General features: G+C 42.6%; 1 protein-coding gene across 2 annotated transcripts in view; it reads left to right on the plus strand.

The window, feature by feature from the left end:
* PRKAB1 (protein kinase AMP-activated non-catalytic subunit beta 1) overlaps positions 1–27,327 on the plus strand; it is a 46,951-nt gene that overhangs the window by 2,689 nt on the left and 16,935 nt on the right. For both annotated transcript variants that reach the window (XM_033957112.1, XM_033957114.1), the window contains exons 2-4: positions 7,591–7,840; positions 9,331–9,497; positions 18,833–18,926. In XM_033957112.1, the coding sequence (XP_033813003.1) occupies positions 7,673–7,840; positions 9,331–9,497; positions 18,833–18,926 (429 nt within the window). In that variant the 5' untranslated portion in view covers positions 7,591–7,672. The remainder of the gene's footprint in view (positions 1–7,590; positions 7,841–9,330; positions 9,498–18,832; positions 18,927–27,327) is intronic.

Here is a 27,327-nt window from a genome sequence, read left to right on the forward strand (position 1 = left end):
GTCTGCCCCCAGCACACCCTTCCCCCCAAAGCAGCCCCTTTCCCTCTCCCCCTATTCTGCAATGCTTACCTGCTCCATGGTGCCTTTCTGTTCCCCCCCCCCCATGATTGCTGTCTGCACTCATCATAACCCTCCCACCAAAACAGCCCCCTTTCCTGTCTGCTCCATGCCCTTCTTTTTCCTCTTCCCCTCCCTGCATCCATGGTTTCTGCCACTCCTATTTAAAGCGGCCTGCTGATGTTCGCGGCCGGCTGTAGCGAACCTCGCAGGCCGCTGTCCACCTCAGTAGCATGTTCCCTCTGACGCGATCGTGTCAGAGGGAACGTACTACCATGTGGAGAGCGGCCTGAGAGGTTCGCTACAGCCGGCCGCGAACCTCAGCAGGCCGCTTTGAACATGAGCGGTAGCGGCTGTTGCAGGAGGATGGGGGGGGGGGGAGGAGTCGTTGACGTGCAGGTCGCTGTGAACAGGAGCGGGGGCAGGACCATGAGGCGGGAGTGAGTTGTTCGGCTTCCCCTATCTGGGGAAACCGCCGTGCCGAGGAGAGCCGGGAGTGAGTTTTTCGACTTCCCCTATTTGGGGAAACTGCCGTGCCGAACTGAGCTGCGCTTTGTGAGTGAGTTGTTCGACTTCCCCTATCTGGGGAAACTGCCGTGCCGAACTCAGCTGCGCGTGGGGCCGTAGTAAGCGCGGGGCATGCTGCACTCTTGGCGGCCACGGACGTACGGATCATGGAAGCACGCCGATAAGAATGTGCATGCGCCGCCTACGGTTTTATTATATAGATGCAGGTCTTCCAGTTGCATTTTGGACATCTTACAGCAGATTCATACTTGCCCCGCGGATCTCACTATCCTCATCGTACATCATAAGTCAAGATCCACTCATTCCTGGTGCTGGACCTGTTCGTCAGATTGATGGTGTTCTCACAGGAATTCTTCCTGGCACTCCCATCGCTGCCACAGTTGGCACAGTGATAAGCAGAGAGTTCATTCATCTATCTCCTAAAGGGAGTCACCTGGGGTTGGCCAGTTGAACTCCGACTTCTCTATGCGTGATATCACTGACCCTGAACCTGAGTTATATGCTCCAGAATCCTATGGCGTTCCATCTCCTCTTGAAAGCTTATCCTTCACTAAGTTTTTAAGGCAGATGGGCCAAGCTTTACCAGTGAAGATAGAGACGAACTAGGAACCAAGAGTGGAACTGCCCGATGTGTTGGACTTTGACGAGGTACTCGAGGACCTTCTCTAATTTCTGTTTCACCACCTGTTAAAGAAGCTATGTTTAAGAACCAGAAGATCCCTCTTGCTTCCAGTGGCTCCTAGGAAAATTGACTCCCTGTAGAGTTCAATCTTATCTAGGATTTGATAAACCACAACTACAGCACCAGTCTTTACTGATTGAGTTGTCACTTAAAAAGACATCTAGCTCTAGAGCATCTGCCAGTGCACTGCCAGTAAGAGAGGGCCGCACCTTAGACAAATTTGGGCGCTGTCTGTTTCGAAATGCTATGCTTACTAGCTGGGTACTAAATTACAACGTCTGTATGACATTTTACTTTAAACAATTAGTAAAACACCTTGCTCAGTTTGAACAATTCATTCCTCCTGATCAGTTTCCAGATTTTCAGGAAACCATTCATGATCTGCTACAAACTAAAAAATTCATGGCAAGATCTGTTTTTGATGCATTTGCTGTCATGTCCAGAGCATCAACTATGTCTATAGCCATGAGACGTCTAGCCTGGCTCCGAGTTTCACACTTAGATCTAAATGTCCAAGATCACCCTGTACATGCAAGGAGCTATTTGGAGACAAAAGTGGAAGAAACTACACAGAAGCTTACTCGTCATGAGCAGAATATGACGTCTAAGTTTTCTAAGGCTGAACTTTCTATATCTATCACTCGAAACAAACATACGCTCCATACAAGAGGTGCTGTCTGACTACCTTGTCCTCCTCCAAGGCTCCAGCTTAAGAGTGAGCCAGGAATCGGTGTACACATAAGGCTCAATCGGCTACTCAACAAAAGTCTTTGCAGTCCATTTGACATGCTTATAGAGGGCATTGCCACTATTTAACCAATCTACCTACTCCTAAGCCTATCTTTATCTTTATTGGAAGCTTCTCTACTGCTCCTAATGATTAGGGAGTCAATTCAGAATGGTTTTCAAAGACATTTGTAATGGATTTAAAATACAGATTCAGATGAATTGCACTGTGATTGTTGTTGACCTGCTAGCTGCTTGGCTAGGGTATCATGTTTGTAATTGCATTACACTATTTTCTGAATATACTATGTTTACACAGAATTACAGTAAACATTCTAAGCATGCTATATTTATATCCTCCTAAATAGATTAACTTTTACAACTAAGTAATGTATATTTAGTTGCATCCTAAATAGCTCTAGCAATGTATACCATATTCGTCCTATTTATTCTCATCCTAAATTAATTCTAGTTACACTCATTCTAATTTATTTTAGTTCCGTTTACTATATTCACATAACTTTAAACATTTCTGGAAAGATCTACTAGCATGTCTTGTCATGTCCTCCTATTGTGTTCCTTGTGGGATGGGAAGCCTGAGAAAAGGATAGTCTTTATCCCTTTCTTATTATAGAGAACATTCATGCCCTTTTGCTTTTGTATTTGATGTCTTTGAAAGAGGGTATTTGTAGTAGAGACTCCTGGCTTGAGCATAGGGTGTAGTGGAGTATGGCTATGTAGCCTGGCCACAAGATATTGGAGGTCGTCTCCTACTATACCACCAACCTGTGCACTCAAGGAGTCTGGTCCACTCGAGAGAGAGCTCTGCACATTAATCTGCTTGAACTTTGAGCAATCTGCAGTGCTCTTTGACATTTCAGGATCTCCTTCTCAACCTTGTCAGAACGGACAATCAAGTAGCCATGTACTATATCAAGTTTCAAGTTTATTAAAATTTGATATCCTGCTTTTTATCATTTTTTCAATGCGGTATTACAAAATTAAAAACATTACATGAAAAACATCAAATGGGGGAAGAGAGCTCAACCAAGGACAAAAAAATAAAAACAAATCATACTTAACTAACATTGATTAACTGGCAGATGAGGTAAAGGGGAGAACTACAATATTTGTAAAGGAAAGAACAGAAAAGGAAATAACGAGGGGGAACACAAAAGAGCAGCCAAAAAGGCCGGAACGGCATATCCTTTAAAAGCATCCTTAAAAGGATGATCATGTTTCAAAAGCATCTTTAAATCCAGTCTAAAATATTTCTTTTTAAAGTTATCTAATGATGTGATCTGGTCGATATATGGGGTCTCTTCCCCTGTGTCAGGGGGCCCTTCAAATCTGGAAATAGGCGATCTCGCACAATATTTTCCTCGGAGCAATATACGTACAAGGGAAGCAGAATGCTGTTGTCGAGAAATTCAATAAGTTTCTTCAGCCGCACGAGTGGACACTCAATTCCAAAACCTTGCACTACATCTTCTCCCTATTTGTGTCTCCCATCAATCGCAAGTTACTTCAATTTTGCTCCAGACAGTATTCCTATCATCCCCTGGAGACAGATGCTTTCTTTCTAGATTGTAACAACCAAAAAAGAGTCCTCAATGGTTATTAATTCAAACACAATGTAACATGTTTTTTTGAGTGCTCTGAAAAAAAGTTTGTGAGAGACTAGACTTGGAGCAGAGCTCCAGCAGCAGGAAAAACTCTTTTTTTTTTTTTTTTTCAATGACAGAAGTGTGAGAAGTGAAAAGAAGCAACAAATCATGAGACTAGCACCAATAAAGTCTGTGTTGGGTTTTCAGAGGCAGCTGGAGGCGAAATGCGTCAAGACCCACCTAAGTCTTTGCTCCGCTCCAGCACAGATAAGTTTTTTTTTTTTTTTTTTCCCAATAACAAATGCAAGATTTAACTAGCAAGATGTTGAAAACTTATCAAATGCAAAGCCATGTTATGTGCTATGATTGAAAAAGGAGAGTTTTTCCTGCTGCTGGAGCTCTGCTCTGTCTGGTCTCTCGCAAACATTTTTCTGAGCACTCAAAAAACATGTTCCATTGTATCTGAATTAATAACCATTGAGGACTCTCTTTTTTGGTTGTTACATTGTATGACATTGTTCTTGATGACACATTTGGTTATTAAGTATTCCCGGTGTGTTGGGTTTCTTCTAGATTAGTCACAAGTTCCTGTATGCATTTCCGCCAATCCCTCTGGTTGTAAAGACATTGTTGAAACTCAAGTGAGAACCAGCCACCATGATCCTCATAGCTCCTCGGTGGCCCAGCCAATCCTGGTTTTCCCTTCTTCTTCAGCTGAGTGTCAAAGATCCTATTCCACTACAGATCTTTCCATCTCTGCTAACCCAGAACCAAGTTTCTCTTCTTCATCCTAATCTGAAAGGACTTATAAACTCAAAATCTCCAATCGAACCTCCTCTGGTTGTTTGGGAACTCAGTGTTGTCATCACCATCCTTAACCCCTTGCGACTAAGTAGTTTTCTTGGAAAGTAGTTTTCTTAATCTGTATCACTTCAGTTTAACAGGTCAATGAACTCCAAGCACTGGTCTCTGACCTGCCCTACACAATAGTTCTCCAAACTCATCCTAAATTTCTTCAAAAAGTAGTCATGGAATTTCATCTTAATCAATCCATTGCACTATCTGTTTTCTTCCTGAAACCACACTCTCTCACCCTGGTGAAACTGTGCTTCACCCATTGGACTGCAAACATGCCTTGGCTTACTATTTAGAATGAACTAAGCCACACAGGATTTCTCCTCAACTCTTTCGACCCTAACAGATTGGGAGGTCCTGTAACCAAACTATTTCTACATGGTTGGCCTGCATCTCTTTTTGCTATGCCAAGGCTGGGCTGCTGCTGGAAGGTTGTGTCACAGCTCACAGAGTCAGAGCAGTGGTGGCCTCGTTGGCCTTTCTGGGTTCTACTCCCATTGAAGATATTTGTAAAGCAGCTGCTTGGTCCTCAATTCACATATCCCACTGCTGTCTGGAGACTTATTCCAGTCGAGATGGTCAGTTTGGACAAGCAGTTTTACAGAATTGATTTTCTACTTAAAAAGGCCAACTCTCCAGTAAAGCTAGGGAGTCCCACATGTGAGAATATGCCTGTTCTAGGATAAAGCACAGTTACTTACCTGTAACAGGTGTTATCCAGGGACAAACAGGCAGATATTCTCACATCCCTCCCACCTTCTTAGCTTGTTTACAGAACTGAGGTACCACTAGCAAACGTTGGGCGGGAAGGCACTTGTGCATGCATGTTGCAGGCAGTCTTGGGTTCCATAGATGACATCACCCACATGTGAGAATATCTGCCTGCTGTCCTTAACGCCTGTTACAGGTAAGTAACTGTTCTTTATAGTTGTAATTTGTATAGGATTTTGGAACTTGCATCTTTGGATCATTAAATAAATAAGGGGTATTACAGGGTGTTAAGCAGTTAACACACACAAACAGGCTAATGTGAGTGTGTTAAGGGATTTTGCAATAGTTTGCTTGTTTCTATGCATGAAACTGTATTCTGCTGACTTTTTCTGTTGGAAGCATGGCATGCACAGTTAAAGTATAACCTTTACCTCATGCTAACTGGCTAATGTAGAGTAGAGAATGACAAGGGAACAAATTTGTCCCTGCCCCCGCGAGATTTATTTATTTAAAAAAGTTATATACTGCCCCATTTCTGTAAGCTTTGCTTTAACCGCACAAGCCTCGATCACTTATGATATTAGTGTTTGAAGCTTGCAGGAAAATGAGTCATTCTGTGATGCAGAGTTAATGCAGGACCACTTAACCACCTCTTAAATAGGGGGCACAAAGGCTCAGATTCTCTAAAGTCTGCCTAAAGTTGATTCTATAAAACTTAGGTGCCAAAAAAAGTCGTCGGACCAAGGATTATTGGATGTATCGGAGTTATTGGAAAAATCTGATAAAGAGGCTATAGAACCAAGTACTTTGATTATAACAGTAGCTCTTTCTATTGATAAAGTTTGGTTGTTAAAACTATACTTTAAAAATAGACAGAAAGAATTCATGGGTTCTAAAGTGCTGATATTTCCTGATCTTTCACGAGAGACTCAAAAGCGTCGCCGTGAATTTCTTATGTTGAAGCTAGGTGTTATCTTTAGGTGCTACTTTTTATTTACGACATCCTTGTAAGTGTATAGTACATCACCGATCAGTTAAATATGTTTTCTTTGAGCCTAATCAGTTGACTTCTTTTTTAGCGCTCTCCCGTTTCGAGGCAGAAAAACCATAAGCTCTAAGATTATTGTTTAATCCCAGTAATCAGCCGTCTAGCTAACTTTATATGAAAGAGTGTACTTTTGTTCAATTCTTTTTCTTTTGCTTTCGCTAAGAAACCTTGGATCTAATTTGAGGACTTGAGCATTTTAGTTTATACATGATCTAAATGTTATTGGAATGTTTCTTGCTTTATGGAATTTCTAATTTGCTTTCTGTACAAGTTAATTCTTGATTATATGATTTAAAAATCAATAAATATATTTAACATAAAACTTAGGTGCCCATTATACAATCACACTTAGCCTCGCCTAAGCTTCTTAACATTTAGGTGCACCATACTTATGCCATGGTTTTCTTTGCCTAAAGTTAGTCGCTGATATCGGAGCCTAACGGCACCTAATTCACAAAGATATGCCTCACTTGAAATCATGCCCACTTTTACTGTAGGCCAGGAGTAGGGAACTCCGGTCCTCGAGAGCCTTATTCCAATCGGGTTTTCAGGATTTCCCCAATGAATATGCATTGAAAGCAGTGCATGCAAATAGATCTCATGCAAATTCATTGGGGAAATCCTGAAAACCTGACTGGAATACAGCTCTCGAGGACCGGAGTTCCCTACCCCTGCTGTAGGCGCTTTGGATTAAGTGTCTAACTTTCAATTAAGTCCAATTAAAGCTGATTGTGAGGTGTTGATTGCTAGTATCTTTACCAATTAAGCCTACTAATCAATTAAGTTAGGCACCAATATTGGCATCTAACTTTAGGCAGACTTTATAGAATCAGGGCCTAAGTGTATCCATATTAAGTTGAAAGTTAATGCACAGCCTACAATAGTGGGAACCATCCTTCTTGATACAGAATTAGTTTTGGGTATTCTGTGCGTTAATTCCAAAATGTGATATGGGCCCCTTAAATATAGACTGAGAACTCTTAAATTTTTACATTTTAGTTGATGCTTATAAAATGTGAAACACCAAGCAAGATGGAATCATCCTTGCACCAGCTTTACATTTCATGTCACATAAGTGATTATATAGATTTATTTAAGGAGTTCTCACATGTTACTATGCACTATAATCCAAAAATTGTTATAAACAAATATTGCTGAAAGAAATTTAAAGCGATAACGTTCATGTCTTTATAAAGCAACAGTTTACACATAAAATGTGAGCCAATTCAAAGATTCTATGACTATACCATTAAAACCCCCCCCCAAAACTATAACTTGAGTTTATGGATGCTGTGAAGATTTAAAAAAAAAGTTAGTTTAGAAAATAATTTCTAACATGATTAGCCATTTTTTTGTTTATATTTTGGACTGTTCAGACACTGTTTGCCTCCATTTGAACTCTACTAAATCTGTAGTCAAACAAAACTGGTGTTGTAGTTCCAAGAACCAAAATAAACAATGGGAAACACAAGTAGTGAACGAGGAGGACTGGAACGTCCAGGGAGTCACAAAACACCTCGAATGGAGGGCAGCGGTGGAGCCATTAGTACAAAGGATGGGGACCGACCAAAGTTACTGATGGACAGTCCTGAAGATGCAGACATGTTTCATACAGGTGAAATAAAGGTAACTTCTTCCTGGACATGATTTTTTTTTAATGTATCTCTTAAGTCTTGGGCAATTTTCAAACTCTCCACTGAGGGTTAATTGTATAAGGGACCTGAGGAAGCAGAGCATCAATGTATACAGTCAGCTGAGCTCTTGCCCTGGGGGATATGCACCTGCCAAATACAGGTATGGACACAAACCAGGTTTTATAAAACATGGGGTAATTCTGGAAAGTAGGTGCTAACATTTATGCACAGATTGTTAAAAGTTTATCAAAATGCTATTCTATAACTACATGGGTAAGAGCATAAGAACAGCTATATTGGCGCAGACCAATGGCCCGGCTTGCCCAGTTTCCTGTTTCCAACAGTGGCCAAGTGAGGTCACAGTACCTGACAGAAACCCAGAGTAGCAACATTCCATGCTACCGATCTAGGGTAAAAAGTGGCTTCCCTCGTGTCTGTCTCAATAGTAGACTATGGACCTTTCTTCTAGGAATTTGTCCAAACTTTTCTTAAACTCAGCTATGCTAACCGCTATAACCACATCCTCTGGCAACACGTTCCAAAGTTTAACTATTCTTTGAGTAAAAACTAATTCCTACTATTTTTGTTTAAAAAATATTTCCAATTTGGTCTGTCCCAGTATGGCAAGTCTTATGTTCTTAATTTCATTGAGTATCCCCTGGGTTTTGTACTTTTTGAAATGGTGAAAAATTAATTCACTCTTACCTGTTCTACACCACTCAGGATTCTGTAGACTTCAATCATATCCGCCCTTAACTATCTCTTTTCCAAACTGAAGAACTTTAACCTCTTCAGTCTTTCCTCATACGAGCTGTTTACATGGAAGCTGGTCAAAGATATGAAATCCCATTGTAGGGTTAGACAAATATAAACATTTCTTTAAATGTGAAAATGATTATTGAAAATCAATGTAGTCCATCTCAAAATAACTTTTCAAAACATTGTTTCCTTAAATAGAAGTTGAGAATACACCCCACATATTCCTATATATTATTTCTCCCCTTTCACTTTCCCTTCATATATCCTCCACTTTTCACCCTCAGCCCTCATCTCTTTAAAAGTAACAATTTTCCTCTCTCTGCTAGTTTTGCTTAATGGCACACTAAGGAATGAGCCTGCTTTGGCGTGGCACCTGCTGCCCAGTACTGGGTCAGCTTTTCACAACATCTGGCCTGGATATGACATCATTGGGGCAGAGAGGTGCAGGAACAGCCCCTGGTTAGCACAGGACTAAATCCCACAGATATTTGTGGAGCTAAGAGGCAGACAGTAGTCAACTATCAGCTAACTATTTGAAGTTCATAATTTAATTATGGTGGCTTTTTGGGGGGAGGGGCAGAGAAGGTGATTTTTTATTTTTTCTCTTTTCATATGATTTTATTTCTCGGTTGAATTCATTTTTGATGCAATATCAAGGTGGTTTGTACTTTCTTCTACAGGGTTAAATAATTGATCAAGATACATTTGTTCTTGTGTTTTAAGGCTCCATTGGAAAAGGAGGAATTCCTGGCCTGGCAACAGGATCTAGAAGTGAATGACAAAGCTCCCACTCAAGCTCGGCCAACTGTTTTCCGCTGGACTGGGGGAGGTAAAGAGATATATCTGTCGGGTTCCTTCAACAACTGGAGCAAGATTCCACTGATAAGAAGGTAAAGAAAGATTGGCTAGTCACCCATTTTGATGATACAAAAATGTGTTTTACTTTTGTTTTTGTATATTTTATTTCTCAAGTAATAAATATATATAGGGCTAAATTTACTGCATGCTAACGTGTAATAACATGCCTTAATTGCTTTATTTACCACGGGTCCCATTTTATGCATTGGGTCCTATTTACTAATGACACTTGTTAGTGTTAGTATGTTTTAGTAGTGTTAGTATGTTTTAAATCTAGTCTAATCCTTAAATAAAAGATGAGATGTCATAAGTAACAAGAAACTCATGTTCTCGTCAACAAATATACAAAATTTGCTTCTAGAAATAATGTAAAATACTAAAACAATATTAGAATCCAGCAGAAACCAGAAATTAGGATTAATTCTTTTCAGGCTTGCCACAAAAATTATAGAAAACATACTTTTACCACCTTTTACTAAGGCAGGGGGTGTCCAACCTGCGTCCCAAGGTCCGCATGCGGCCCAGTGAAGTATTTTGTGTGGCGTTGGTCGAGGGCGATGCAGTGTTTTCCTTTGCTGCCCCTGGGTGTTTACCGTCTTGTCGGCTCCCTCCTGTGTCTTACTGCAGTGTTTGCATGTTTGTGCGGCCCCAGAAACATTTTTTTCGGCCAGTGCGGCCCAGTGAAGCCAAAAGGTTGGACACCCCTGTCTAAGGTGCGGTAACCGATTAGCGTGCGCCAGTGCATCCATAGGATATAATGGACATGTTCACAATCGTTACCATTTAGCGTTAAATCGGTTAGTGCGCATTAGTAAAAGGACCCTAAAGTTAAATAGAATATAAAAATGCTTCCATGTTAAGTTTCAGGAATATCGAATTGGTGAGCTTCTGGTGTGAAGGTGCTCCAATGGCAAAGTTTCTTCTGTTGAGAGGCCTCATCCATTCCTTAACATTTTTGTTTTAGATGAGGAACAGTTTCTTCTTAGGGCCCCTTTTAGAAAGCCGCGGTAGCGATTTTCCTGCATCAAATACATCGAAGCCCATAGGAATTGAATGGGTTTCAATTAATTTGCCATGAGGGAATTGCTACGGCGGCTTTGTAAAAGAATCCTTTAGGGCTCCTTTCACGAAGGTGCGCTAGCGGTTTTAGCATGCGCTACATTGCTGCGCGTGCTACACGCTAACGCCTCCATAGAGCTTGCGTTTGTATTTTTCGTGTAACACAGGGGATAGCACATGCTAATCTTTAGCATGTGCTAAAAATGCTAGCGCACCTTAGTAAAAGGAGCCCTTAGGTAATAATACCATAATCATTTTTCTCTGGTATATTGAAATCTAAAAGCCTGTGAGGGAATCTTAGTCTATTAGATAACAAAGGGGTATTCAGGGAGGACAAACCATAACAGAAAACAGATTAGTTCTTCGTTCCAGCTAGAAAATGACATGGGGACAAATTTTCCCCCGTCCCCGCAAGTTCTTTTCCTGTCCCTGCCCCTGCCCCAGTCCTGTAAGTTCCGTCCTCATCTGCACAAACCTCAAACAATTTAAAATCATACGCGCTCGAGGCATGTGTGGTTAAGGCAGAGCTTGCAGGAATAGGACAGGGACAGCGACAAAACTTGTGGGGATGGGGACAAATTTGTCCCCATGTCATTCTCTATTCCAGTTTTTACTGAGTTGATACCTACATCAGAAACACTGTTTTATGGAGATAAACTGAAGCACACCACAGTGAACCTGAAAGGTAGAGTGGAACAAATTAAACCAAGGTGTAACAAATAGTTCTGGAAAGAAAACCTCAAAAATGAAACCGTAGACTTGCTGCTGGTATCCCTAAGTAACTTTGACTCATTTATTTAATATACTGCTAGACCTCCTACAATTTTAAAACCTATTCTTAGTTTTTATCTCTATGGTAACCTTCTTTTCAAATTTGTTTGGCATGCCCCCTAAAGCTTTATTTCTAATATGCTCAAAAATGGGGGTCTCTGTTTATATTAGAGTCTTGCTGTTGTCAAACCCCCTCCCCCCTGAACTGGCAGACTTCTGCTGCCATTACGTACACTCATGTACCCCTCCTTAGACCAGCAGCATAGCATTCCCTTTCCTCCCTCTTTCCACCCCAAACAGACATGAGTAACCTCCCAGGCCTTACCGTGCTTCCCTGGTGATCTTGTGGGCCATTGGGCCGCATCGACAGGATCATCGACAGTGTGGAAGAAGAAGATACGGCGGTGGTGATCTATGTGGGCACGAACAATGTGAGCAACAGGAACTACAACAGGGAAGTACTGAAGGAACAGTTCCGGATGCTGGGAAGGAAGCTGAAGACCAGAACGCAGAGGACAGCATTCTCGGAGATCCTGCCGATACCCAGGGCTGATGAGAAGAGGCAGATGATGCTGCAAGCAGTCAACGTGTGGATGCGGTGCTGGTGTGAGGAAGAAGGATTCCATTTCATGTGCAACTGGACGACGTTCTGGGGGAAGAGCAAGCTGTACAGGAAGGACGGACTCCATCTCAGCAGAGATGGAACGAGGCTACTTGCAAGCAACATCAAGAGAGAAGTTGAGAAGTTTTTAAACTAGGAAGAAGGGGAAAGCCGACAGTCAACCAAGAGAGAGAGTCGATAATTTGGGAACCGGTATTCCCAGAGGATACCGTGCAAGAAGATGGAGGGAAACACTCACCGGATCACAGGCAAGACAGATCGAAAAGGACATGAGGGAAGGAAATGCAAGAAAGGAACAAGCCGTAAACTCAAGTGTATGTACACGAACAAAAGGAGCCTTAGAAATAAGATGGGTGAATTAGAAGCTATGGCATAAAAAGATAACGTTGACATCGTAGGCATCACAGAAACATGGTGGACTGAGGAAAACATCTGGGACACTGTACTACCGGGATACAAACTATACCACAGAGACAGGGTGGCTCAAAAAGGTGGGGGCATTGCCATATACGTCAAAGAGGGAATTTAATCTACTGGAGAGAACACGCCACAACTAACGGATAAGTTAAGAGTCTCTATGGGTCAAAATTCCGGGAACAAATGGCCTGGAAACGAAAATCAGCATCTACTACCGACCCCCAGGGCAGTCTGAAGAAATTGATGGAGAAATGACGGACGAGGTTAAGCACAACTTCAAGGGAGGCAACGCAGTTATCATGGGTGACTTCAATTATCCGGGAATAGACTGGAACCTAGGCACCTCCGGCTGCATTAGAGAGACCAAGTTCTTGGATGCTGTAGGCGATTGCTTCCTGGAACAACTTCGTCAGCTGTAAGTCCGAGGTCATAATGCCGTTGCACAGATCCATGGTGAGACCCCATCTGGAATACTGTGTACAATTCTGGAGGCCGTATTATCAAAAAGATGTGCGAAGAGTTGAGTCGGTTCAGCGAATGGCCACCAGGATGGTCTCAGGTCTCAAGGATCTCCTGTATGAGGAACGACTGGGTAAGTTGCAGCTGTACTCACTCGAGGAACGCAGAGAGAGGGGAGACATGATCGAGACATTCAAATATGTCACAGGCCGTATCGAGGTGGAAGAGGATCTCTTTTTCCTTAAAGGACCCACGGCAACAAGAGGGCATCCGTTGAAAATCAGGGGTGGGAAATTTCATGGCGACACAGAAAATATTTCTTCACTGAAAGGGTGGTTGATCGCTGGAATAATCTTCCACAACAGGTAATTGAGGCCAGCAGCGTGCCAGATTTTAAGAAAAGATGGGATTGGCATGTGGGATCTCTTCATGGATGTAGTTAGGGGGTGGGCCATTAGTGTGGGCAGACTAGATGGGTCGTGGCCCTTTTCTGCCGTCATGTTCTATGTTTCCATGTTTCTAAGGAAAACACTAGAGGAAATGCAATTCTGGACTTAATTCTAAATGGCCTACGAGGACCGGCCCAAGATGTAGAAGTAGAAGGAACGCTGGGAAACAGCGATCACAATATGATCCGCTTTGATCTGGACTCAGGGGAGTAACATCAATCCAAAACGACAGCCACAGCACTGAACTTCCAAAAAGGGAATTACAAAGGGATGAGACTCATGGTAGGGAAGAAGATTAAGAAGAGGATAAGCACTGTAAAAACGCTAGAGCAAGCTTGTTCCCTTTTTAAGGACACAGTCACCGAGGTGCAAAATCTATATATACCGTGTATCAACAAGGGATCAAAGAGGAAAAAGAACAAAGAACCAGCATGGCTCATTGTAGAGGTGAAGGAAGTGGTAAGACAAGAAAACTTTGTTTAAGGAATGGAAAAGGTAAAAAACGGACAAAAACTGGAACAAGCACAAACAACATCAACGCAGATGCCATAAGGTGGTAAAAGGGGCCAAAAGAGACCACGAGGAAAAAAATAGCCAAGGAGGTGAAGAACTTCAAGCTGTTCTTTCGATTATATTAAGGGAAATGACCCGCGAAGGAAGCGGTGGGACCGTTGGATAACCATGGAATAAAGGGAGTGTTAAAGAAGGACAAAGCAATCGACGACAAACTAAACACATTTTTTTGTGTCTGTATTTACTGAAGAAGATGTACACAGCATACCGGAACCCATCAGGCTATATCCTGGAAATGAAGATGAAAAGCTGACAGGATTGACAGTCAGTCTAGAGGAGGCGTGTAGGCAGATTGATAGGCTTAAGAGCGATAAATCCCCGGGACTGGATGGCATCCATCCGAGGGTCATCAAGGAATTGAAAGGGACCATAGCTGAACTGCTTCAACTAATAGCCAATCTGTCGATCAAATCAGGAAAAATTCTGGAAGACTGGAAAGTGGCAAATGTTACGCCGATCTTCAAGAAAGGTTTAAGGGGAGATCTGTGAAACTACAGACCTGTGACCTCAGTACCGGGAAAGATGCTAGAGTTGCTGATAAAGAACCGCATCATTGATCACCTTGATGGACACGGGCTTATGAGGACCAGTCAGCATGGTTTTAGCAAAGGCAGATCATGTTTGACAAACTTGCTGCACTTCTTTGAGGGAGTAAAAAGACAGATAGACAAGGGCAACCCGGTCGACATTGTATATCTGGATTTTCACAAGGTGTTTGACAAGGTTCCACATGAATGACTACTTTGGAAAATTGCGAGCCATGGATTCGAGGGCGAAATACTCACGTGGATTAAAAACTGGTTGGATCATAGGAAGTGGGGGTAAATGGACAATACTTGGACTGGAAGAGTGTTACCAGTGGGATGCCACAGGGCTCGGTGCTTGGACCTGTTCTCTTCAACATCTTTATAAATGGTCTAGACCAATGTTCCCTCTAAGGATTGATGAGGTGTGTGCAAAAAAAAAATATGCATGAGCGACAAATTACATACTCCACAAATTTATGAGCAGGTGCGGAGGACACATTTTTAAACAAATGTAGTTTATCCTTGTACTCCTTATGTATTTTTAATCATCTATGGATATGTTGTATGTTTATTGTTCAAATGGTCCAAATTTATTTTTGTTATACGAATTGAAAATATTTGATATTGCGTTTAAATCAAAATCTCAATAAACTTGAAACGAGTGCCCGTGAGATTGTGGGAGGGTTAAATACTCAAAACTTAGAAGAATAACAATTTACTTAAAGTTTTTGCTTCGCCAGCTTTCTGGTATCTTTACATACAGTGGCATACCTAGCATATGTAACACCCGGGGCCCATCATTTTTTGGAACCCCCCCCCCATCTGTACGAAAAATATGATTTTTAGTAACAAGCCACGTCACACATGAGTACCTAGGAAAAGGCAGCATCTTACATATTGCAGTGAGCAGTACATAATAAACCCATTGTAAAACTAAACAAGCCAGACCAGCACAGATCAATCCTACACCGTCAATCCTAACAGAAAACCATGTCTTTCGAACACACAGAACACAGAAAACACCTTCGCCTAGTATGGAATATGTCATCACAAACTAACCCCTCCCCCTTTTACAAAACTGTAGTGTGGATTTTAGCCACGGTGGTAACAGCTCTGACGCTCATAGAATTCTGAGCATCAGAGCTGCTACCACCACAGCTGGCGCTAAAAAAACTCCACAGTTTTGTAAAAGGGGGGATAAAATAGAAATACACAGCTTCAGGGCTCAGGGGCGCCCAAACTTTTTGGGTTGCGAGCTACTTTAAAATGACCAAGTCAAAATGATCTACCAACAATAAAATTAAAAAAACACAAAGCACACTATACGCTGAGAAAATGTTAATTATCATTCCTATTCTGGGTTTTTTTCAAAGAGGTCAAGTCAGATGACTCTATGCATTGTCACCTCAGTAACAACCATTCAAGGGAATCTCCCTGCTGTGATCAGATTAGCGGGTGTGGCAGGGAACCTGTGCCCCCCCCCCCTGCAAAGACTACCAGCAGGAGGGATGCCCAGTCCCTCCTGCTGGAACCCCCAGCCCCGAATGTCATGGCAGGAAAAGTGGCCTTTTTATTAAACCACAATAGCAGTTTTTAGCGCAGGAAACTGCGCTAAATGCCCAGCGCTGCTCTCGACGCTCAGAGGCTCCCTGTGCTAAAAAACACTATTGCGGTTTAGTAAAAGGGGGCCATAGTGCAAAATATAGACAGCATATATAAATTCAGCCACATTTTGATCACTAAATTTAAAATAAAATCATTTTTCCTACCTTATCTGGTGATTTCATGAGTCTCTGGTTGCACTTTCATCTTCTGACTGTGCATCCAATCTTTCTTCCCTTCTGCCTGTATGCTTCCTCTCCTCCAGACCTCATTCCCTCCCCCAACTTTTTCTTCCTCTCTCCTTGCCCTTTCTTTCTTTTTTTTCCTCTTGATGCCCCCTTTCTTTTTTTCTGTCTCCCTGCCTGCCCCCTTTCTTGCTCCCTACCCTCCACAAAGCCACTGCTGCCACCATCGGGGGAAACAGGCTCCAAAGCCACCGCCGCAACCATCGGGGGGAAAACAGGCCCCAAAGCTACCGCCGCAACCATCGGGGGAAACAGGCTCCAAAACCACCACCGCAACCATCGGGGGGAAACAAGCCCCAAAGCCACCGCTGCGGCTGCCCCAAGCTCTCTCTGCTTCCCCCGATGTCAATTCTGCCATCGGAGAGGAAGTTCCGCCCAGCAAGGCAGCGATTGGCTGGCCCGAACTTCCTCTCCGACTGCAGCCTTAGGGGATGTGCACAGCCGGAGCGGACCGCCGCCCCCCCCTCCCCCCCCTTGGTAGCCACTGAAGACGTGGCAGCGGCTCCTCTCACGAAGTCCGATGCAGTCGGGGATCTTAAGAGGAGCTGCCGCTGCATCTTTCAACTTTGGAAAATGCTGCCAATGCTGCTGCTGCCGCCGCCGCTTCCTCTCACCTCCCTCGAGTGAGCGACGCCACTGAAAATAGTGAGCGATTGCTCATGCGCTCACCTTAGAGGGAACACTGGTCTAGACATTGGTACTACTAGTGAGGTGATTAAATTTGCAGACGATACGAAGTTATTCAGAGTAGTGAAGACGCAGGGGGATTGCAAAGATCTGCAACTTGAAATAATCAGGCTCGAGGAATGGGCATCAACATGGTAGATGAGGTTCAACGTGGATAAGTGTAAAGTGATGCATATAGGTAACAAAAATCTCATGCAGGAATACAAGATGTCCAGGGCAGTACTTGGAGAGACCTCCCAGAAAAGAGACTTGTGAGTTATGATCGACAATTCGATGAAGCCCTCCACGCAATGTGTGGCGGCAGCAGCGAAATGGGCGAACAGAATGCTAGGAATGATAAAGAAGGGGATCACAAACAGATTGGAGAAGGTTATCGTGCCGCTGTACTGGGCCATGGTGCGCCCTCACCTGGAGTACTGCATCCAGCACTGGTCGCCGTACATGAAGAAGGACACGGTACTACTCAAAAGGGTCCAGAGAAGAGCGACTAAGATGGTTAAGGAACTGGAGGAGTTGCCATACAGTGAAAGATTAGAGAAACTGGGCCTTTTCTTCCTCGAACAGAGGAGATGGAGAGGGGACATGATCGAAACATTCAAGGTACTGAAGGGAATAGACTTAGTAGATAAGGACAGATTATTCACCCTCTCCAAGGTAGGGAGAACAAGAGGGCACTCTCTAAAATTGAAAGGGGATAGATTCCGTATGAACATAAGGAAATTCTTCTTCACTCGGAGTGATAGAAAACTGGAATGCTCTTCTGGAGTCTGTCATAGGAGAAAACACCCTCCAGGGATTCAAGACAAAGTTAGACAAGTTCCTGCTGAACCAGAATGTACGCAGGTAGGGCTAGTCTCAGGGCGCTGGTCTTTGACCAAGGGCTTCCGGGTGAGCGGACTGCTGGGCACGATAGACCACTGGTCTGACCCAACAGCGGCAATTCTTATGTTCTTATGTTGGGGCAGGAGCGATTCCCAGTCGCTCCTGCCCATGCTGTCTCTGTGATGAAAATGGCAGCCGAGATTTCTAGCAGCAGCATTGATTAACTAGCCCTTTAAGTAGGGAAATACATGAAGCCCCCATGTGCGAAGGGCAGCTACCACTACCACCAGGCATTTTGTGAAGACTCGATGGGTTGATGCCTCATATTCCAAGGTCATTATGCTCACGATAACCCTCTCCTTAAGTTGCTTCTTTGGCTGCCTGTCTACTTTCCGCATACAATTCTAATTCCTCTTACTGACCTATTCACTCTCCTCAATATCTCTCCCTATACTCTGCCCCAGGAACCTCATTCATCGGATATGTTTTTCTTGTCTGTACCGTTCTCCTGTACAACCAACTCCTGACTCCGTCCCTTCTGCCTTGCTGTGCTGTATGTTTGGAACAACCTGCATGACTCATACGCCAGGCTCCATCTCTGGTGGTATTCAAATCCTACTTTTTTGAAACTGCGTTTTATGACTTAACCCTACCAACTTGTAAAGCACCACATCTGTTTGTCATTCCCTCTGTAGCCCTTACCCTCTCTATCTCTTCTGCCTTTGTATTTTACTACATGACCAGCATATATTGATTCACCATTGTTGGCCAGTGTGTATGAGCAGGGACCATCTCTTGTATGTTTGATTTACAGCCTTCATGCTTCTGGTAGCACTATAGAAATAATAAATAGTAGTAGTATTGATTTTTGTTGGGGTTTTTTTCTTTCATTTAAAAATATAACATCGAATGATGCTAATATTTTTATGCATTTTATATAACTTAGTAAAATATAACTGAATAATATTTTAATTAAAAAAAATTGTAAATATATTTTTTCCACCGTCAGTAAAGATATATTCATTGTTGGACATTTCTGTTTTAGGGAGAGAGTAACCAAAGTATCTGTATGGAGAATAATGCAAAAGTTTTATATTTGACCATTAATTTTATATATTTTATACTTTATTGCAGCCACAATAACTTTGTAGCAATTCTGGATCTGCCTGAAGGAGAACACCAGTACAAATTTTATGTGGATGGTCAATGGACACATGACCCCTCAGAGGTATTGTTTTAACCCCAAGATCCATTCAAGAGGAGGATTTTAAAGCTGATTGGATTGTATAATTATTTTTCTGTTTTGTAGATTTGATTGAAATGCACTAAGTTAGTCCAACCAAAAAGGTATTGCCTTTATTTCTTTTGTTTTATTTCTCTTTAATTTTATATATTACCTAGATTTGATTGTAAATACCTTCATTTAGAGTTTTTCTAGTCTTGGGAGGGTTAGATATTAAGATGTGGTAAATGTAGGGCTTTTATCACACCTCAGTTTACCAAAGGAGTGACTAACTTGCGATATCTAGCTCATTACTGCAGGTTAGTTACACCTGTGGTGCTCCTACTTTTTCTTCCCCAATATTTATTGGAAAACGATTAACAAAACAAAGTTTGTATCTCATACAATTTTATGCTGCTTATATCTTGCATCATAATCAAGAAATAGTCACATTCTATCTTTCCATCTTCCCCTTCCAATTATAGGGATTCAAACAAGAGTAGCTGACTAAAATATTAATTGGTCTTTACCATATGGTTTCCTACAGATAAATTCAACTATAGGCCTCTTCTGCTAAACTGCGCTAGCGGTTTTAGCGTGGGGCACCACGCTGAATGACCCGCGCAGCTCCCGACGCTCATAAGAACTCTGAGCATCGGGAGCAGCATGGGCCATTCAGCACAGCTCTCCGCGCTAAAACCGCTAGCGCATTTTAGTAGAGGAGGGGGTTTGAGCTTTCACCATCTTACAATTTCCGATCTTGGTAAACCTCTCATATTTTGTGAAATTTGCCATGTGTCCATTCTGAAGAGCAGTTAATTTTGTCATCTGATATGCATAATCTAACTTGCCTAATACTATTGATACTAGAGGCTGTTTCCATGCCTTTGCCATAACCAGCTTAATTGCTGTAAAAATCAGAAATCAGTACCTAGAAGACACACATTATCTGCTCCCCAGAAACACACAATACACTAGAATTGATTGTATGAAATAGAAAATCTAAAGCCCATTTACCTAATAACCACAGAGTCAAGTACCGCAATTCCCTGAAAAAACTCGCATTCAAAACTACTGGCCCTCCAGAAGACATTACACCAATAGAATACCTCTACCTAAATGCCATATCCATCCTAGACGACTGCCCCACACAAAACACTACAACTAAAACCAAAGTAATATAAATAAAAAAACACCCAAAGGAAATAAGGTAATACCTTTTTTTATTGGACTAACTCAATGCATTTTATGATGAGCTTTCAAAGGTAACCCTTCTTCAGATCAGAAATAAGCAAATGTTGACAAATATCGGTATATAAGGAAAACATGAAAGCGTTTCAGGGGTTGGGGGTTGGACAGGAGACAGAGATGGCAGAGCAGTTTTAAATGTGTTTGTAGTGGGAAAGGAAGCCAAGATCTCTCTGTTAAGACCTGTCTGGTGGGTGTCAAAATATTGTATCATTTTGATTTCAAAGGTTTTACATTTTTGGATTGTCTTAAAGTTCCCTTTTAGTATTCTTACCATAAAATCATTGGTGCAGTGGTCAGTTTTTCCAAAGTGTTGTCAACAGAGGTGAAATCCTGGTTTGTATTGCAATTTTTAATATGATATCTATGTAGGTTGATTCTGGTTTTCTAGCATTTGGCTTGTTTCACTGATGTAACATGCCTCTTTGCACCAAATGATGTATACCATATTAGAAGATGAACATGTGAAGATCCCTTTATGCTGAATGTTTTTCCCATGAGTGACCATGGGATCCTATGAGTTGAGCTAGCACAGTTTGCAGTTTGTCACACCACAAGGATGTGTGTCATTCTCTTCTTCATGGGTTTGTGTGGGGAGATTGCTTTTTATCAATTTTTGTTTCTGATTAGGTGGTTGATGGAAGGCCAACACAGGTGGAGCTGAGAATATTTATTTTAGTAATTCATCTTCCTGGATCTTCCTAAAACCAAGAAACAATCCATAGTACTCAAACTCCCTGCTAATACTAAAGAAAAAAGTGTGGAGAATGGAAAGGGCTTGGAGGAAAAGCCTAAGCCAAGAATACTACAACTGGAGGAAGGAAGTAAAACAATATAAAGAAGCAACAGACAAGGCAAAAAAGCAATACTTTAAAGATCAAATTTAGAAATCCAAAAACACTTCAAAATGCCTGGACACAAAAAAACTACCTCACACTAAAAAAAGGTCCAAGACAAAGTTTCTCTGGTTCAGTGAGTTCAGCTCATTGCCATGCACAGAAATAGAACTGACCAAAGGAGAGATGCTAAAAATAGAAAGAACTTCCAAAGTACTGAAAGTCATTCTTGACTCTTCCCTAACCTATGAAGCCCAAATCGACGCAGTAACAAGAAAATTCTTCTTCAGACTAAGACATCTGAGAACAATCAGGTCAGTCCTAACTCAAGACAACTTTAGGACAATCAGCCAAGCAATACTACTGCTGTACCTAGACTACTGTAACTCTTTATATGGTGGAATTGCAGAAAAAGAACTCAAAAATTAGACACTTCAAAATACAGCAACCAAACTAATATTCATAGCCAGGAAAATGGAAAGAGCCACTCCACTACTGAATGAACTACATTGGATACCAATAAAGAAACAAAACAGTTCAAGATGACCTACGTGATCCACAAGCCATACACTGTGAAAACTCCTATGGGCTCACCACAAACATCAAGGTCATACCCTCCTTCCTCAACTTAAGATCAACAGAACAGTTTACGATTTCTTCCCTTCCCCTAAAGACCAATGAAAAAGAATAATAGAATCAACTTTTGAATTCCAAGCTCCATACGTTTTGAATAAACGCCCAACATCTATATGACAGATCTCCTCATACTTCCACTTCTTAAAAACACTTAAGACATACAGTAAAACCTTGGTTTGCAAGCATAATTCATTCCAGAAGCATGCTTGTAATCCAAAGCACTCGAATATCAAAGTGAATTTCCCCATAGGAAATAATGGAAACTCATACGATTTTTCCACAACCCAAAAGCTTTAATACAGGCTGGTTACAGGCGTAACATAGCCGTGATTATGGAAAAACCGCGAATAACTTTCTCATAGGTTATTTGCGGTTTTCTGTTAAAACCCCCCCCCGAGAATATGATAAAACTGCAAATAACCTATGAGAAAATTATTTGCCTTCTCTCCCACCTGCCTGGGTCTCTCTTTAACCCTGGCCCCGCCTACAGAGCAGGGGAGAGAGAGAAGCCCACCGCCAACTCCCGTTGCGTCGCTGCAACTCCTACTACCCCACCAAGCTGCCGCTCTTACCTCCAGGTCCCCCTTGCGCCCAGCCCATCTCCTCTCCTCAGAGCCGTGGACTCAAATTCCAGCGGTGCTCACGTGACGGTCTTGGCCAATGGCTGGACGATACTCCAGTCCGGGCCATGGCAACAGGAGCTTGAGGGGGGTGGCGGCCGCCTGGCATGTGAGGGTCCAAGATGAGCCTCGGTTGCATTTGGCCAGGTGAAAATGAGGCTTTAGCCCACCAGTTTGCAATGGCAGATATGCACCTCTTTACTTGATTTAGAATAGGTGTTGGTGGCATGGATGATGTAATTTGGGGGGAGGAGCCAGCACGCTAAAAACCGCAAATAGTCAAAAACTGAGGTACCGAATCCGTGAATATGGAGGGAGGAGTATACAGTAAAACCTTGGTTTACAAGCATAATTCGTTCCGAAAACATTCTTGTAATCCAAAACACTCGTATATCAAAGCGAATTTCCCCATAAGAAATAATGGAAACTCAGACGATTTGTTCCACAACCCAAAAACTTTAATACAAAATACTATATGCACTTGTATTGCAAGACCTCGTTCATTTAGAACAGTCACTATACTCCTGCAGCATCAGAGAGAGAGAAAAACCATCAGCTCAGTTATGATGATGTGATGCTTGTATACTCTTTGTACTCGTATTGCAAGACTTTGCTTGTTTAGAACGGTCACTACACTCTTGCAGTGTCAGAGAGCGAACCATCGGCTCAGTTGTGATGTGTGTATATTGTATGTACTTGTATTGCAAGACCTTGCTTGTATATCAAGTCAAAATTTAATATAATGCTACATTATATTGATGTCTTCTATCCCACCAATACTTTTCAGTTCTAGGCGGTTTACAACAAGAAATTAGACTGGGCATTCCCAGGGAGATTACAAGGTTGATAGCTATAGTATGCTTCGGGATCTGGGAACGGTCGATACAGTTTGGTTAGATCGGTTCATAGACAACGGTGCGAAAGACAAAAGCGCGCGCCGACAATTGAGCGCAGCTGCGCTCAATTGTCTGGGCGCGCCTTTGTCCCTGCGCGCTTTTGACCTGACACTGGTTAGGTTCATAGACAACGGCGCGCTTTTGACCTGACACCGGTTAGATCATTTGACAAATTTCTTGAATAGTATGGTTTTCAGTTCTTTCCTGAATGTTTTGTAGTTGGGCGTTGTGGTCAGCAGATTTGAGAGGTGGTGGTCTATTTTTGCTGCTCTGGTGGCTAGTAGACCGTCATATATTTTTTTGCTTTGCATGCCTTTGATTGGGGGTGGGGGGTGGGTAAAGTGTGCTTGAGCTCTCCTTGGTATGGATGTGTTTTTCCAAATTAGGCGGCTGTTCAGATAGCTTGGTCCATTTCCATTTAGAGCTTTGAATAGGGTGCAGTAGAATTTGTGTTGTATACGTTCTTGTACTGGGAGCCAGTACTTTGCAAACCAAGTTACTTGTATCTATTTTCCTTATATGAAAATATGACTTTGTACAGATGTCTCTATCAATCTCTTGTGCCTCAGCCATGGTTTCTACTAAATGCTATACAAAGTCTTTTGTTAGCCACATTGAATCCTTGACGAAACATTGCGGGATTTAAGACCTGTATAGTATAGTAAGTCGCTAGTGTATGGATGTCCGCTTTCACTCCATTTGGTTTGTGATGTAACATACAAAACTCAACTTTATTTGAATATGTCACTGGAGGCATGTTTTGAGCCAGTTGTATTGTTCCTAAAAGTTTGTACTTTGGGGGCGGGTCTACTAGATATGATACATATCTCCCATCAAACCACATTGTCTCCAACATAATCCTGTGCCATGTGCAAATATTGTAACTATTCATTTTAGAGTATAGTTACCATCTATATCAGGGATCTCAAAGTCCCTCCTTGAGGGCCGCAATCCAGTCGGGTTTTGAGGATTTCCTCAATGAATATGCATTGAAAGCAGTGCATGCACATAGATCTCATGCATATTAATTGGGGAAATCCTGAAAACCTGACTGGATTGCAGCCCTCAAGGAGGGACTTTGAGATCCCTGATCTATATAGAATCTTGTATCCATTCTCTACAGACACTTTTAAGTAAATTTCTCAGACTCTTCTCCCATTGTTTATATTCTTATACTACCCCTAAGTCCTGTTCACGGTTATGTACTTAAGTTTCTAAAGGAACATTAGTAGATAATGCATTATATAACTGTGATACACAACACTCCCCATCCCACCCCTCCCCTCATTTCCCTTTTTAGCTGTGTCTCCTTTATATTGAGTTTGTCCTAGTTCCTCTTCAATATGTAATCTTCTAGTGCAATAGGAACCTGTGAGTTGTGAACCTCCAATCACGAGATCCTATGTAGAGCCTCATTTGCATTTTTCTGCTCTGCCTTCCCTCACTCTGGGGTGTCCTGTAATTCCTCAAGTTTTTCTCTCTACATGTGAGATGGTAAGAGACTGTCTTCTCTGCTTGTGTTTATTTTTCTTTAATTTCAGGTTTTTATCCAGTCATGAGGCTTTTCAATCCTACAGAGGATCCCAGTTATGGGACATCTCTGGCTGCGAGAGGACACAGACTCAGAGGGCAGAAGTCTGCTGCTAAGAGGCAGCCTGATTTGCAGGGCACCTGCTTGGCTAGCCTGCACTATCAGTTGGGAAGCTCAGGGACCCTTCCCTGGGGAGAAAGGCTTGCTTCAGGTTTTGTCCGCAGAGAGCTAAAGCACTATCTGAGTGGCCCCTTGGCGGTTTTTTAGCAGGATCGGGTGCTAACTGCGTTTCTTACCCCCGATTTCACATGCAAGCTCTGGTGGGGGTTTGAGGTCTCAGTCTGGCCAGTAGGACTGAGGGGCAGTCTAAAGAATCAAGCTGTTGGTTTTCCAGGCTTGTCTGAGGCAGAAGTCCTCCAATTTCTCTGTCTGCTTCTAGCACCTGCATGGCACAGTGAGTTCAGGCTGTAATTTTGACGAAGCTTCCTTTCGTTTGCTGGTGCAGTCTTCATCTTAAGTATTCTTGACTACTGTAATATTGTATATGTAGGGGCTTGTAAGAAAATCCTTAGAAAATTAAGAGTAGTCCAGAATACTGCTGTTCGCCTCATTTATGGTTTAAAAAAATGGGAGCATATTACTCCTTTCTATCAAAAACTGCACTGGTTGCCAGTGGAATCTCGAATTATGTTTAAGTTCTCATGCATCTGTTACAAAGTAGTTTTTGGTATGTCACCAGGTTATCTGCTCCCTCATTTTTCCTTGAGTCACTTTAACAAGAATACACAGAGAGTACATTTGTTTACATATCCTTCCATAAAATCTTGTCACTATAAGAGGTTCCTTGAGAGAACCTTTTTCATTTCAGGCTGCCAAATTGAATGCATGGCTTGGCAAAATGATGTTAGAAGCTTCCTCTTATTTAGATTTTAGAAAAGTGCTAAAGATATAACTATTCGATAGGCTGGTATCCTAATGTCCTCTGCTTTTTTAACACATCTTTTTAACTTTATTCATCTTACTTATATGTTTGTATCTTATCTTGATGTATTTATTAGAATTGCATGTATTGCTTTCCTGTTGTTAGCTGCTTAGAACCTTCCCAGTATGATTAATAGCCTATGAGAAAAATCAGTGTGTGTGTGGGGGTCCCCAAAAGCAGTTTTTTTGAATCTTTGTTTAGCTCTCACAAGCCATTTTTGGTGCCAAAATCGCTGCTGTGGCAGCCAACTTGAATTTCCCGATTTTTAGAATAAAAGCTTCTATCTGCCTTAAAACACCTCAGCTTGGTTCAAAATTGTCCTAGATGGACTCCTAAGGCAAGGATACCCAGGATTCTGGCCGAGGACCGTCATGTTGCACATGAGGGGAAGCCACTGGCTTAGCCTCCTCCAGTCCCTTTGGAGCTATGGGATCCAGATGGCTCAAATTTCAGGATAAAAATCCTGGTTGGAGCTGGGACCACTGCGCTAGGGGAATGTCTCGCCTCTCTGGATTTGACAGAGACCTATCTACATACCCACATTTTTCCAGATCACAGGAAATTCTTGAGGTTTTACATTCTGGAGTAGCACTTCAGTTCTTGGCCCTTATGTTTTGGGCTGGCCATGGCACAATGCACCTTCACCAAGGTGATGGTTGTAGTAGCAGTGTACCTTCGCAAGGAGTGGATACAAGTGCATCTATACCTGGGTGATTAGCTAATATGAACTCAGCTTGAATATGAAGGAAGGACAGCAGTGGAGCATGTGATCCAGCTTCTGCAGAACCTGGGCTGGGCTATAAACTTCCAAAAAAGTCACCTGGAGCTGGAGTATCCAGGTATCTGTTTCAAAATAGAGAATGACACGGTGGCGGTTACCCGAGGCTAGCCGTGGGTAACCCGCCAAAACAGGGAAGAAAAAATAGTGGCGTCTGCGGGGACGGGGACAAGGCCATTCTCTGCCCCGTGGAGCGGTGAATGGACTTGTCTCCGCAGTGAGGCAACCAAGGATCGCGCGGTCTCCACCCGGCCATCTCCCTCCCTCCACCTCACATTTGATGAAGACTTGAAGTGCACTGTTCCCTCAACTGCTGGTTGAATTTCTGCCGGTCCGTGCGAAAAAAAAAAAAAAAAAGCCTCTCCTTTTCCCCTGCTCTCAGTTGCTAAAGCCGACAGGAAGTCTTTCTGACGTCGAGAGGACGTTCTGGGCCAGCCAATCGCTGCCTGACTGGCCCAGAACGTCCTCTCTGACTTCAGAATTGAGTCGGAAAGAAGACTTTCGGCTTTAGCAGCTGCAGCATGGAGGTAAGAGAAGAGGAAAAGGAGGGAGGCTTTATTTTTTTTATTTTTTGAGCGGCAGGGAGGCAGCAGGCTGGCTTTGGCTAGGGAGGGAGAAAGGTAGACAGGCAGGCAGGCTTCTGGGGTGGGGGTGGGACAAAGTGTGGAAGGCAGTGAGAGGGACATAGGAAGGAGGCACTAGGGGCACTAAAGACATGGGAAGGAGGCACTGGGGGCACTAAAGACAGAAAGGGGCACTAAGGATATGGGAAGGAGGTACTGGGGCACTAAAGACATGGGAAGGAGGCACTGGGTGCACTAAAGACAGAAAGGGGCACTAAGGACATGGGAAGGAGGCACTGGGGGCACTAAAGACAGGA

This window comes from Geotrypetes seraphini, chromosome 8 (assembly GCF_902459505.1).
Source record: "Geotrypetes seraphini chromosome 8, aGeoSer1.1, whole genome shotgun sequence".
Taxonomy (NCBI): Eukaryota; Metazoa; Chordata; class Amphibia; order Gymnophiona; family Dermophiidae; genus Geotrypetes; species Geotrypetes seraphini.